Raw genomic sequence first — 14,665 nt, forward strand, 5'->3', positions numbered from 1 at the left:
TCCCCACAACCCATTTTTAGAGTTATTTTTGGTATCCAGTAAAAGGGAGCCAACTAAAACAATTTAAAGCAGAAAGGGTTGTTTCAGCTGTATGTAGTTCAAGTGGTTTTGAGTTCTTTTTTTAGAAAGTCATTTCTTTGCAATCCGAGGGAGTTTACATTATGCACTTTCATCCATTAGTTCACAGAATACTAATTCTTGCCCTAATACCAAATGTCTCTACACTGGATTATGTAAGACTTGTTCCCTGAAGCATCCCATAGGGAGAGAAACCACATACAGTACTGCCAATTCAAAAGAGGACTACGACTGGAATACTGTATTTATATATTTTTACTGTACTACCAAACATATCACTTAGCACCACACTCTTAATTTAAGTATGGATCTGAATTCATACAGTATGACTGCAGTCTAAACAAAGACGCTCTAAGTCTCAATGGTTCAGCAAAGACAGCTCAAAAGTTCTTCAGAGATTGAAACTTTACAGTTAATGCCATGTTGCCACAAAGTTCTATATAATTTTTGTCTAACACAGGTCTCTTAGAAGAATGGTTCCTGCTTTGCATTAGACAATGTTGTCCAATGCAGAAGGCCTTCTATTTTTGCTTAACAGAGATAGTGATGCTCATAAAGCCAGAGCTCCTTTCTGACAGGTGTTAAACAAAGTAAGATAGAATTCAACATGAGTAAAAACACACTAGTGATATATAAATATGATCAATTTCAAACTATATTTTCCATTGATCTTATGAAAAACAATTATATGCTTCTTAATTCTTTCTTGTAGTTTCTGACTGACTTGATGCTTTTGAAGCCAAGGCAAAAATCTCACAAACTAGCCATGACAGAGACGTAATTAAATATAAATATCAAGTGATTAAATAATTATATCAACTGGGTTGGTTTAAAAGGGGAACAAAAAAGCTTACAGTAATGCTTTGATTTTTCCAATCTGGAGCTTCATATTCTCTAATAAGTTTGTTGTGCTCTACATATATACAGCATGGAATAGCTTTTACTCATGAGGCATCTTCAGTAAATAATCATTAGTTGATCTGTTATTTATTCATCTAAATAATATCAGCACCACAGATAGGTTTCGAACTCCACAAGGTGATTAACTGACAATGTGGATCTAAGATCCACTTAATTTATGAAAACAAATAGTACTTGTACATATATTGTTTTTTTTAAAATATGTTGTACATTAAATACATGCCAGATTGGATGCAAAACTTGGGAATGGGAGATTTAAAAATGAAAAATGTACGGTACTCCCCAGTTGATAAGTATAATAATGTTTGCTTTTCTACCAGAAAATAACTTCAACATTATAAACAGAATGCAGTACATTTTAAGCAAGTATACTTATATTTGCTGTCATTGGGAAGAACTGGAAAGCAGAATTTTACAAGTCCATGTAAACAGTTCATATATTTTTTAATGAAGACCAACCCAAAAAAATTATCTGGTAATTATTACACAGACATTCCCAACATTCTGAAACCAAACTTCTTATTAATTTGAACATCCAAAATACTGAGAATTTTACTCCATTAATTAATAATCTTCCATGTGTGCATTTCTATATCGTATCTTGCACAATGCATAATGGTAAAATATTACTTATGTACTGGATTTTTAACATCTGACACTGTGACTGGCTGTGTTCCTTGATGGTTCCTCCTTAACATAACCCTAGAGAGAGAATTACACCAGCCCTGGAGGCTGCAGAGTTCATACTCCTCTACTCACTGGTATCAAAGTGAAGGAGAAAAAAAATAGCAAGGAAAAAACTGAAAAAAGGCAGAAGGAAAATGCTGTTCTTCCCCTTCTGCCTTGTTCTTCCATTTTTTGGATTGCTTTGCTCCCATTAGTAGGACTGCTCTGCCTATGAATAAGACTGATCCAGTACATGTAAATGCTACAACACAATAGATTTCAATTAAGAGACCAACCAACTGCACATTTAGCAATTGTTCTTGGATTATGGTTGGAAATATAGTTAACAATTATGCAGTAATGTAATGCCTTTGAGGGAAAAGCAATCCAATTATCAGACACCTTGTTCATTGCAAATGAAAGCTAGCACGGAGAATTCATGCAACTAGAGCAAACAGTAATTATTTTCTTCTCTGTTGGTCATTGTCTTTCTATTTAAGAAGACATTTCACCACCCCATGCCCCCTTAGACAGGCAAAGGATCTGGAAAGCAACACCATTTTGTCTTCTCAAACTGTCAAATTCCCAACAAAATCTTCATATGGCAGAACAGGGCTTCTCAGTTTCAGGAAATGTGAGCAGTTACAGAAGTTGCAGAGGTAATAATAAGATGTGTAATAGAAGAGGAAAAAATGAATGCAGCACCCTGCAGTGTTATAGCAAGCTCAAAAATATAATCTGAAGCAATTCTCAAAGGCCCTGGTAATGAATCAGACAAATGGAAACCTCTTTCATGGGGAAATAAAACTTCTGGGCAAAAGGCACAGAACCAGCTTCATTCTCTTCCTGGAGTTGGTCACAACACTGCCTATCCTCATATCAACTAGAGGGCTGGCACAAAAGGAACTGTATGTGTGAACATACACCATACACAGAAAACATATCCACAATGATTACTCAAAAATAAATTGTTTGGAAGGCCTCAGGAAGATGCTGAAGTCTAAAGTCTATTTATTATTTATGATTTATTATGTTTTGTTAATTGATATTTTGATATTTTTGGATTTATGCTATTATAATTGTATATTTTTATGTTAGCCGCTCAGAGTGGTATTGACGTACCAGATGGGCGGGATACAAATCAAATAAATAAATAAATAAAAATAAAGATGAAGAGTGAAGAGCTGAGCCAGTATTTTCCAAAAGAAACTCCCTCCCCCGGTGAATCATTCAGAGATTTCTTTCATGATAAAATGTCACCTCAGAGAAATAACCCTCGACTTACGAACGGCCCTAGTTACGAGCATTTCGATTATGAACTGCTCTGATAGGAAAATATGGACTCGACTTGCGAACTGGGATTCGAGTTACGAACAGAAAAAAGTGTGGGGAAGGCATAGAAAGCGGGAAATTTGAACTTTCAGTTAGGGAAGAGGCTGCTTGTCTGCTTCCTCGCTCGTCCAAGTGGTTAGAGAGTGGGAAGAGAGACCTGGGACTGCCTGGTATTGTTATTTTTAAATGTAAAATGTAGTTTAAAAGGTGCTTTGTTTGGGTTAAACGGTGCTTGGGTAAAAGGGAACCCATTTTTAATTAAAACCTGTTTGGGTAAAAATGTGCTTGGTTGCTTTAAAAGCTACTTGTTTTGATTTAAAAGGTGCTTGGCTGAAAAGGTGCCTGTTTTGGTGCAAAAGGTGCTTGATTTAAAAAGTGTTCTTTTTAAACAGTGTCCATTCGTTCCCTCCATGGTTTCCTGCCTTTTTTTTAACCTACGCCATCTAAGGTTAAAAAGATTTGCCCCTAGTGGTAGGAACGGATTAATCGTCTTTGCATTAGTTCCTATGGGAAATGCTGGTTCGAGTTATGAACATTTTGACTTACAAACTTCCTTCCGGAATGGATTAAGTTCGTAAGTTGATGGTTGACTGTACTGCCAAAGTTTATCATCTGTTTTCTGGGAGGGGGGCAAAACTAGTGTTGTTGCAACTTGTAGCAATCATGCAGAAAGCAAAAATCATTTGTGGAAGGTGGAACAAAGCTGTGCTACCCTGTTTCCCCGAAAATAAGACAAGGTCTTATATTAATTTTTGTTCTAAAAACGCATTAGGGCTTATTTTCAGGGGATGTTTTTTTTTCATGCACAACAATCTATATTTATTCAAATACAGTCACGTTATCTTATTCTGGCTGCTGCACAGTGGTGGAGGGTGGGGTTTCACTTCACTGGGGCTTATTTTGGGGGTAGGACTTATATTACGAGCATCCTGAAAAATCATACTAGGGCTTATTTTAGAGGACACAGGATAATATTATTACTACTAACCCTGAGCCCCCATCTCTGACAAACTGTTCCGGAAGAACCCTTTTCCCTGGAGAAATTCAGTGTAACTGCCCCTGCTTCTCTTCTATAAACAAGGTGGAGTATTTTAAAGGTCTTTTATGCACAGCTATACTTTTAAGAGATCCAACTTGGATTTTATAGAAGGATAAGTAAATGTCTTACTTTACCATATCACAAACAGTACAGTACTGTGCATAAAGTAATTTCACATAGTTAAAAACATACAAGTCAGCTTTAGCACCCTTGATTCATGCATAGCAACGTTGTTCTCTGTGTTCCACACTGGTAACTTCTGCAGTAATGCTGTATGTTTGTGGCTGGAGAGAGAACCAGGGACACAGACACATAAGAGCTTATTTTGTAAATGATATGTTTTTGTTGCTTAAAAGAAAATCTCAGTAAAAAGAACAGTTCATGAATCAATGTCAAAGCATCCACAAAGCAACATATTGAACTATGTAGTTCTTAAGGAAGGAAGGAAGGAAGGAAGGAAGGAAGGAAGTTCACCTTAAAACAAATTAACTCTTGTCAGTAAGATTTTTTCAGGGGGGATTCAAATTGGTTTTATTGGTAAGGCAGATCAGGACAGATTCATTGGCGAGAGCCAGCTTTAATCAACAATGTAAGTACTTAATCATCTGGTTGTAAATAAGGAATTATCTTTTTACACTACTCAGACTCCATTATATTGCTGCAAAACAGGAAATCAGTTGATTAATTGTGGCCCTTTGTACCACCAGGAATAAGCATTCTGTTTCCAAAGTTTTAAGTTCTCTCACACTACCTTCAGTAATCCAAAAGTGTATGTACTGAGACTCTAGTAATATGTACATTAATTTTATTTTTAATCTATCAGCTACAAGGCATATTGTGACCACTTGGGTTAGAGGTTGGTTGCCAGATATATAACATGATACTGTATCTTAAAAGGAGCTTAATTTTTTAAAGTTTTTTTTTAAACTTCCAGCAGCTTTATATTACACTGAAATCAAACAAGGTAAGCCTGGGTTCATTGCATCCTGTTACCCTCCGTTATTTCCATTCTTTTTAATCTAAAGGTATGAGCAATATAAATAAGAGACATCCACAGATCATAAAAACATTTTATTTCTTGTCTGCTTTTATTTACTGAATGAAAAGAATATCTGAGTTATTCATTAGTTGCACCTAAAATGTGACAGACAACTTTTCAAAATAGTTTCTGATTAGAGATGGGGGTTTTCGTATTCATATATAAATACAGATATCCCCACACAACTGGAAGGCTAGAGACAGAAATGAAATGTGATACACAATTAGCTCCATACTGTAGTTTTCTGTTTCAAGCTATTTAAATATAAGCAGTAAAAAATTATAAGGTACTATAGAAAGAGAGTAAACTACTCAGAATATAAGCTTCAAATATTGCATATTACTATATCACCTGAAATACACCTGGTAATTATTGGCGAATGCACCGAACAGAGGATGACTTTTTTTAAAGAAGTAGTGCTAAGGATCAATGGCACATTTATTCTTATAAGAGTGTTTTGATTTCGGCATGTTACCAGGTGATGTAGAAGAAAAAGACTGAGGATGTTCTCTTCTTCTAGCGAAGAATGCCAGATTTGGTTAACAAAAAATGCTTTAAGTTCTCTTACTTGATCAGGAAATAAACCTGTATTGGATTTTGGTAAAATAAAAGTGCATGTTGTTGGTATCCATTAATCAATTATTTAAAAGACAGTCCTAGTCAGAATGCCAGGAACACTTAACTAAACGTGTACAAACACACTGTCACGTTCCTGCCTGTCCCTTGGTTGTTTCACCTATCAAAGGGCACAAGCTACATGTCATATTGCTGACACCAGTTGATTACATCAACATTATGTATTATTAATAACAGAAGTCCAGGCAATGTGTCATTTAAAAAAAAGAACCAAAGAAGAGTTATTTATTATTACAGGTGATGAAGGTACAATTAATGTCTTTAACTCTTAAGAAAACATCCTACTTCATCCACTCTCAACTGCCAATCCTCTCTCTATCCACCCCAAACTCCAAAAACACCCAATCCCCCAATCTAAAACCTCTCAACCTACCAACCTCTAAAATTCTGTCTCTCAAACTACCAATCTCTCAAACTTTCAGTCTCTCCATCTAAACAACTCCTCCCTGTTGCAGAGAATCTTGTATCTCGTGACTCTGCCTCTCCAGCACTCTCAATGGTCCATGCAGATAGCTCATTAATATTCATGACCTGGGTGGATGCCGCACACATGCATCGAGTTGAACAGTGGAACTCCACATACCATTTCAACCAAAGAGGTTATGGAAGATGCCATAAACATCATACCTAAAAGGTATATGTAGCACAAACTCTTTAAAATATTTTCAAAATATTTTAATTATAAAAATTATAATTTTACTTTAAAATTATATATGATTAATTTTCAACCAGGATTATCTTCTCTCTCTCTCTCTCTCTCTCTCTCTCTCTCTCTCTCTCTCTCTCTCTCTCTCTGTGTGTGTGTGTGTGTGTGTGTGTGTGTGTGTGTGTGTGTGTGTGTGTGTGTGTGTGTGTGTAAAAAACAGAATGCAATCTTGTCCTTAAGAAAAAGGAGATCAGTCTGCCTTGATTCCATTAAAGGAAACACTTCCAACACTGGATATGTCTTCTTGGATCCTGGCTGATATGCATACCTTTTCTATAAAACAAATAGCATAAGAGTAAAAGTTAAGAAGCTTCTCTTTTTCCCAGCAATGGTCTTCTGCTTCACAACACACCCTGAGCCTTAGCAACTACATGACAAAAGATGAATAAAGGACATCTGAAAAGAGACATGGAACAACATGCAATGTTCAATTCAAACCACCCCCACTCCCTACAAAATTAGATGGGCAACACATAAGTATATTACTTTATGACTCAATATCCTAGTCAGTATCCTTCTACAACACCATCTAGCACTACTTGCCTTAAACTGAGAAAATTACGACTCTCCTGAAGAGGAGAGGCTCACTGTTTCCTTAAAGCCTTTTGGGAATATTTCTACAAATGAGACTTAACACTATCTTGTTCAGGATTAAAATGCAACTGATCTGTAGCAACTTTCTAGAGCTCTGTAATGCTGCAAATCTAATTCACATCATGTATGTAACTGCTTAGCAGGTCTAGTTCAATTTCAGGGGAAAGACAAAAGAATGAGTAGACCTGCTTGGTTCTTGTAAAAGCAGAATCCCCTTTCGAAAGCTGAAAGCCACCTGACAGTGGTTTTCTCTGGTATCTCAATGTCAACATTCAGTAAGCCTCAGCTTACCTCTTTAGTAAAGGCACCAATTTTAAATTCATTATACCTTGCGTCTCCCAAATGTGTCAATGTGTTCCCAGAAGGACTGCTGTAGTAATGAACAGATGACTGCAGCAAATATGGAAAAGGAGAGGAGGCTGGGGTATTTTTGAATTTAGCAGCCAACATGCAAGAAGAACAACACCATGCAGAAATGGGGTTGAAGTGGGATTTGGCTTGTCCAGCCGGCCATTTATTGCAGAAACATATATATCTCAATAGCTGTCAGCTCCAAGCAAATCATGTTTAGCTTCCAACATTCACCTCTCAAGAGAGAGGGGACACTTATAATTTTTCCTTCTTTCTTATTCTAAATGTTATGGTTCAAAAAGCAAAAAAGCGTTCAGGTTTTCTGAGCAAAAAAGGGTTCAGGTTTTCCCAGGTCAGTGCTCAAATCTTCTCTGCCCTTAGAGACTTTAAATGTTGAGACTGCATGCTTGAAACTGCTCCTCTTGGGGGCGTTACTGATACAGGAGCCAAAGCAAATAAAGTAGTATCCAAATATCAGAATTAGAGATGGGGGTACGGGTATACGAATATGAATATCCCCCACACAGCTGGACTTAATGAGGGTTCACTCAAGTCTCTGGAGGAGGCCTCACTCATCCTTCCAATCACTCCCAGAGCTCCGCTCTCTTCCCGCTCGGCTAGCAGCTCCAGGCTGCGGGGAGGGAGGACGAGTCTCCCTGCAGTGCTCCGGGAGTGATTGGAAGCATGAGTGAGACCACTGCTGCAGCCGCCGAATGCATGAGTCGACGGTTCGGCCCCAGGAGCTGAAACCTGTTAAATCCAGCTGCACAGGGATATTCGTATACGAATATGAATTTCCCTATTTCTAATCGGAATCATGCTCAGCATTCCAGAGAATGGAGGCAGAGGCAAGATTAAGAACATAATACCAATTACCACACTACAGACAGCCTCAAAGTCATCTTGAAGGAGTGATTAAAAGTTATGTAAGCTTTCAAGAGATGGTAAGTATAAAGGAGGGAGGGAGGGAGGGAGGAAGAGGTTCCTGAACATCACCCCTGGGAAGAAACTACTACACAGTGGGCCTAGACTCTTTCCCACCACCCCACTGAAACTACCACTGCTTGGGAAGATAAATGGGTGTTCTCCCATTGTCCTTATGAAAAAGCAGCATCGTAAGCTCCCTTGAAGTTATAACTGGAGCCCAAAGACCCAACAAACCCACTTCTACTCCTCAACTTGGTACAGGGAAGTGCTGAACAAGGGGGCTAGCTGTATCATAGTTTCATTTTTCTTGTTTATATTTTCCCAAAATATAAAATAAAAGCCTTGCTTTGGAACTGAGATCCACAACTGTTACAACAGGTCCTTTAACATGTGCACACTTGTAGACAAGAGGACCCCTTATTCCCAGGGGTCAAGCACAAGAGTTATACAGTACCTATAAAGTGGCTCACTCTCCTCACGTTTCAAACAGGCCCAAACAGATTATGTATCCAGTTCCCTCTCTGAAAACCTCTAAGCCAGTGGTCTTCAATCTTGGGCCTCCAGATGTTCTTGGACTTCAACTCCCAGAAATCCTGGCCAGAAGAGGTGGTGGCATAGGCTTCTGGGAGTTGTAGTCCAAGAACATCTGGAGGCCCAAGCTTGGGGACCACTGCTCTAAGGAATGAAATGTTTATATTGTTCAAATTATTATTATTATTATTATTATTATTATTATTATTATTATTATTATTATTATTATTATTATTATTATTATTATTATTATTATTATTATTATTATTATTATTATTATTATTATTATTATTATTATTTATTTAATTTATACCCCGCCTATCTGGTCAGTGAGGACCACTCTAGGCGGCAAATATAAACAATCTTCCAATTGTTCCAATAAAACAACATTTGTCATCTTAATGGCCCCAAAACAAGCCATATACAGGACACAAAGCATACTTCTCCACAGGTTAGAGGGGGCTCCAGGAAAAGTTAATACATGGACATATAAGACACCTAAAGCAACATTTAAACTCATGGCTAATTTTTAGCTGTTTTGCTACACAGGATAGCTCTAAAACTTGCCTTCTGCATATCACACATACTCTGTTAAATCCACCAACTTCAGGGGGACTTCACAGCAGGTTCCAGGAAAAGTCAGATAAATGAAACAAAAGTGCTGCTATAAGTACAAGACATGGCAGCTTCGCCATGCAAAATACTTTTTTGTTGATTTCCAGGAAAGTCAATCATTTCCTTTGAAAATCATTCTTTCTCTCAATGACTTTAGCTGAACATATTAACAGCTATAACTTATTTATTCTCAGCATTCAGACACAAAAGAAGAAGAAAAATCAACAGATGCCATTCAAATGAGCCTAGGAAACAAACATAACTGGGACTTTTAAGTGGGGTTTGTTTCAGAATATCTAATTAAGGTTATGGCCCATGATAACCCAAATTAACTAGATTCTGCAAAAAGAAAAACATGCTGCTGCTACTGATAAAAGCTATGAAAAGATGTATGTGTTCCATTACGCTACTACATTATTTATTCTACTTCTGGTAACCACAGAGAAGAAAAGGTACAACATGGAAAGCACTGCTCCCAATGGCTGCAAATTTCAAGAGCCCAAGGCACTGGGGAGAACTATCAGCATACATTGCCCTATACTTTCGAGCATGTGTTTTCAACAGCAAGGAGTAGAAAGTTGAGTTTAAAAAGTAAACACAGATTTGTAGGAAGCTGAATTAGGCATTCTGAAACAAAGACAATTTTTAGGAAATCTGGATCCAGTACCACAATCCATACCTCCTCTGAAAGCACATAAATCAAAGCACTTCATAGTATATAGAGCAAAGCTACAATATAGACATATTTATCCCAAAATAAGGCATTCCAAGATTAAGAGGAAATTTTGGAATGTATGTGAACACTCCTCTTACTCTTCAAAACATGACAAAAGAAGAGAAGGCATTTAGACTAGTTACAAGAAGAATGAAATAACTTGGGCAGCTTCAAGAAATGGTCAATGACCATGGACAACTGACACTCACCACCAAATACATCTCCGTTCTGGTAGTTTTTCCCCTTCTGAGCTTCCTCTTCATTTTGTACAGCAGAAACATGCTTGGCTGATGCACAGCCCATAGTTTCATTTAGTCAGCTCCAGCTTTACTGAGCCGCAAACCATTTCTACAGATGTCCGTGCATGGTCTTTTTCCTCTTTTAACAGAAATAATCCACCTTCTAGTTTTGTAGTCCAGACACCGTTTGTAATCTGTTGACACAATACAAGAGAAACAAGAAGGGGAAAATCAGTAGGTATACGAGTCAAACAGCTATCACTGACACTTTCTATGGTGGAATGCCTAAAAAGAAGAAACAGTAGGGGTGACAAAAACTGTTTTACATATATTATCAATTAAACCTTTATCTTCTATAAGAATGAGACATGAGAAACCATGGTTTCTGCAGTCCTTAACACTCTTTTAATATCCACAAACTGCATATAAGGACAAAGGGAAAGGTGCTTTTGTCTTGGAGGACAGAGGACAAAAACAAACAAAATGCATTTGTCTTTAAAGAAATATAAATGTCATTACACACAAGAGAAGTGGATTTGATCAAACATTCTGGCCTTGCTGTACAATTACACAAGTTGGATCTCTGCTTTAACCTTGGGAATTCTGTAAGTGAAACATCTATGGTGAGCAAGTAAGTTCCTACTGTATTTCCTTGTCAACATCTGTTCTGAACCTTTAAGAATAAGGTCAGTTGCCAGTGAAGGCTGCCTGAACCCCTCTCAGTTTGGCTTTCAGACTCAAAGCAGTTCCAAACCTTCTCTTTATCTCTATCAACAGAAAGTATAGCTAACTTCCTGAATAATAATAAACCCACACAATTACTCCAGCTTCAGCCAGTTGTATCCAGTACATGCAGCACACATTGCAGGATCTCACTTTTCAGAGATAAAATACAAATCCCACCTTCAAAACAGCAACAACAAAAAGGCCACCCAGTCCTTAATACTCAAAGAAACAAATAGTATTTGGAAATACAGACTAAATACCCCTTGACATGACACTCATGACTTTGAACAAAATATTACAACTTTGGTCAATATTTTTTAAAAAAAACTCTCCAAACTACATCGCCCTTATAATAATGGAGATTACCTTCCTGAAAATTCTCTCCATCCACAACATTCTTAGAATCATCACCTTGGCTCCCAAGTGGTTGATTTTAAAACCAACTGTATTACTAAGGCAACAGATCAAAGATTTTAGACACTCCTTTGGTTGGCTGTTTATGTCCATAGGTTTCTAGCCTAAACAATATGTTTGCGCTTAAATGCAAGTGTTACTGTGCTATCCTACTATGTGTCAAAATTTAGAGGCGAGTACTGTGTCACCTGGTGACACTGCGGGTTAAACCACAAAGGCTGCAAGGTTGAAAGATCAGCAGTTCGAATCCATGCGATGGAATGAGCTCCCGTCGCTTGTCGAATCCACACGATGGAGTGAGCTCCTGCCAATCTAGCAGTTGAAAAGCATGTAAAATGCGACTAAGTAGGTACCACCTCGGTGGGAAGGTAACAGCATTCCATGTCTAGTCACACTGGCCACGTAACCACGGAAACTGTCTTCGGACAAACGCTGGCTCTATTGCTTAGAAACGGGGATGAGCATTGCGCCCTAGAGTCGGACACAACTGGGCAGGTTGTCAAGGGGAATCTTTACCTTTACTGTGTCAGAACAAGAGGGCTGTGGAAGATGTGCCAAAGGCTGAGCCCAGTGCCAGTCTCTAGAGAGACATAGGGTACCTTCAAGATACTCAGTGGCATCAATATTGTTGGAAATCTTCCTTGATTGTGACTTTACATTACTAACTTCTCAGTCTTAAGTGCAAATAAGCTCCCTAAGACAATTGTCCTTCAAAACCAACCTGCTTAAATGCACAGCAATCATAAGAGGCGTACTCTAGCTTGTCCTTTCAATTTACCCAGGATGAAGGAGAACACAAAGGGGTCTGGCCGGTTCTTTGTAGGAAACTGAGCATTGTCCCCTTGAAGGCCTCCCAAAATCCTCTGAAAGGGGCACTGTAGCTCACAAATAGAGAGGTTGTGGGCATACATAAAGGTTGAATGGATTTTCTGAAGTTAGAAACTTTGAAAAACAGTGCTGCACAATGCCATAGAGGCATATCTGCACACCTGGAACAGCAAGAAATATCTCACTGATTTGCATAACTAAAAGAGTGCCACGTATTAACAAAAGTATACAATTCTAAGGCAGAAACACTGGCAAACAGTGGCACACTTTTTCAATGACCAACAACAGTAAACAGAAGCAGTACATTTATTAAGCAGGTCATTATTTCAATGATCAAGTCCTTTTCAATCCCCTGTTCATGTCTGAACTCTTTTGATATATCATTTGGTTTCTGAGAAACCATTTTAAACATTTAAATTTAGACCATAACAACACAAAATAAAAGCAAGCTTCAAACTCACACTTAAGTTAACAACATTTGGACTTTTCTATCTAAAGACTTTGTAGAAAGGTTGACAAAGGACTGTGAAGCAATTATAGATTAAATACAATGTTATTATTTATTTTTTTATTGTTTATTTAATTTATATGCCGCCCACACTACCCAAAGTTCTCTGGGCGGCTTACAACATTTAAAATACAATACAATTTAGAACAATTAAAATATATATAAAAATTGCCATCGGACCCACATCTAATATTATTTCAATTAAAAGCCTTGTGGAACAGGAAGGTTTTGACCTGGCGCCAAAATGTCATCAGCATCGGTGCCAGACGAATCTCAGTCGGGAGGGCATTCCATAGTCTGGGGGCAGCTGCCGAAAAGGCCCTTTGTCTACAAGCCGTCCCTCTTACCTCCTTGAGGGACGGCTCTTTCAAAAGGGCCCCCTGGCTAGATCTTAACTGCTGGGTAGGTTCATATGGAAGGAGGTGGTCCTTCAGGTATGATTGATTTAGTGGGGTATTTTAACCAGTAGTTCATTTTATTTATTTATTTTTAACTTTGTTATTTGCAGCAGCTTTTGGTTTGCTGTTAATTTGCAGTACCAACAAAATCCCAACAGAAATCTCCAACACCTGTACTATATTCTGAAATTAAAAGTAATTAAAAAGACATTTCCCCCTAACTTCTTATCTTTGCATTCTTGATAGGACACGGTGTTCTTTTTATACCAGACAGCTGCTAGGAGCAGGTTTGTTTCTTCAGCATAAATCATTAGCAGGAAGAGGAGTTATTTGTATTTTTAGGGGGGAATGGGCTCACAGAAATAGCAGAATTGGCTACACTTCTTATGTCAAGGTACTGCTTTTATGCCCCCAACTTAACTCCACAAAAATGCAGCAAATTATTCACACAAAAGGCGTAGGAATGTTGTAACAGATGTATGCATTCCAATTATAACTTTCTATGTTTGTCTTTCTACAGAGAGAGTCAGACGAACGCTCGTTCATAAAAAAATACCATTTGAGGAAGGTTAGGCTGAATGAGAATAACTGATCTATAACAAACCACCCATGAACTTCATGACCAAGAATGGATTTAAACCCCATCAGCAACTTTAAGTCTAGCACTGCACAGCAGAATGCTAAAACAAAGAGCATAATTTGCTTAATACAGTACTATATTTCATGAATTCTTCTTGAAAACTCAAGTTTCACAAGCAAATGACACATATTTGCTCTGAAGTTCTCAAAACTGTAGGGCAACTTATGTAGTTTCCAAAAATGGAAGCATTCTTTCCTGTGTATTCCATGTCTTCATGTTCTCATTTCTATCACACCTATACTGTACGTGTTCTAAGCACTGCATCCCTCCACCTCTTACACAACCTTGGAAACAATCCAACAAACATATTAATCCCCTCACATGTGTGCACCCCTACCTGCAAACACACATGCCTCTGCAAGTAATCTGCGGACCATGAACAGAAGCAGAAAGAATGGGGTAAAAGTGTGTTAAATAAATAAATGTTTCTATTATTATCTTGGCAGTAGAGCCTCTCTGTTTCTCTCTCTAGCAGAACATATGGTCAGCATCAGCTATTAAGTCAATTTTGACTAATACCAACCCTCCGAGAGTTTCCTAGATATTAAAAAAAATCTGTAAAAGTAATTTAACAATCCCTCCTTGTGGCCACACTCTTGCGCTATCTGTCAAAGACTGCACAGGGGGTAGTGCATATAATCTCATTAGCCACACTACTTTGATTTAATAAATTAAAATAGAAAATAAATTTTCCTTTCTTTATAAAGGGTCAGTATGACAAAATTTGAGAAACACTGTATTCACTTTTCTTCATTAGTCAGA

General features: G+C 37.8%; 1 protein-coding gene across 6 annotated transcripts in view; it reads right to left on the reverse strand.

Moving 5' to 3' along the window:
• Positions 1–14,665, reverse strand: part of C4H1orf21 (chromosome 4 C1orf21 homolog) — a 185,379-nt gene that overhangs the window by 113,919 nt on the left and 56,795 nt on the right. For all 6 annotated transcript variants that reach the window (XM_020795104.3, XM_078392346.1, XM_072998129.2 and 3 more), the window contains exon 2: positions 10,360–10,583. In XM_020795104.3, coding sequence (XP_020650763.1) covers positions 10,360–10,453 — 94 coding nt within the window. In that variant the 5' untranslated portion in view covers positions 10,454–10,583. The remainder of the gene's footprint in view (positions 1–10,359; positions 10,584–14,665) is intronic.

This window comes from Pogona vitticeps, chromosome 4 (genome assembly GCF_051106095.1).
Source record: "Pogona vitticeps strain Pit_001003342236 chromosome 4, PviZW2.1, whole genome shotgun sequence".
Lineage (NCBI taxonomy): Eukaryota > Metazoa > Chordata > Lepidosauria > Squamata > Agamidae > Pogona > Pogona vitticeps.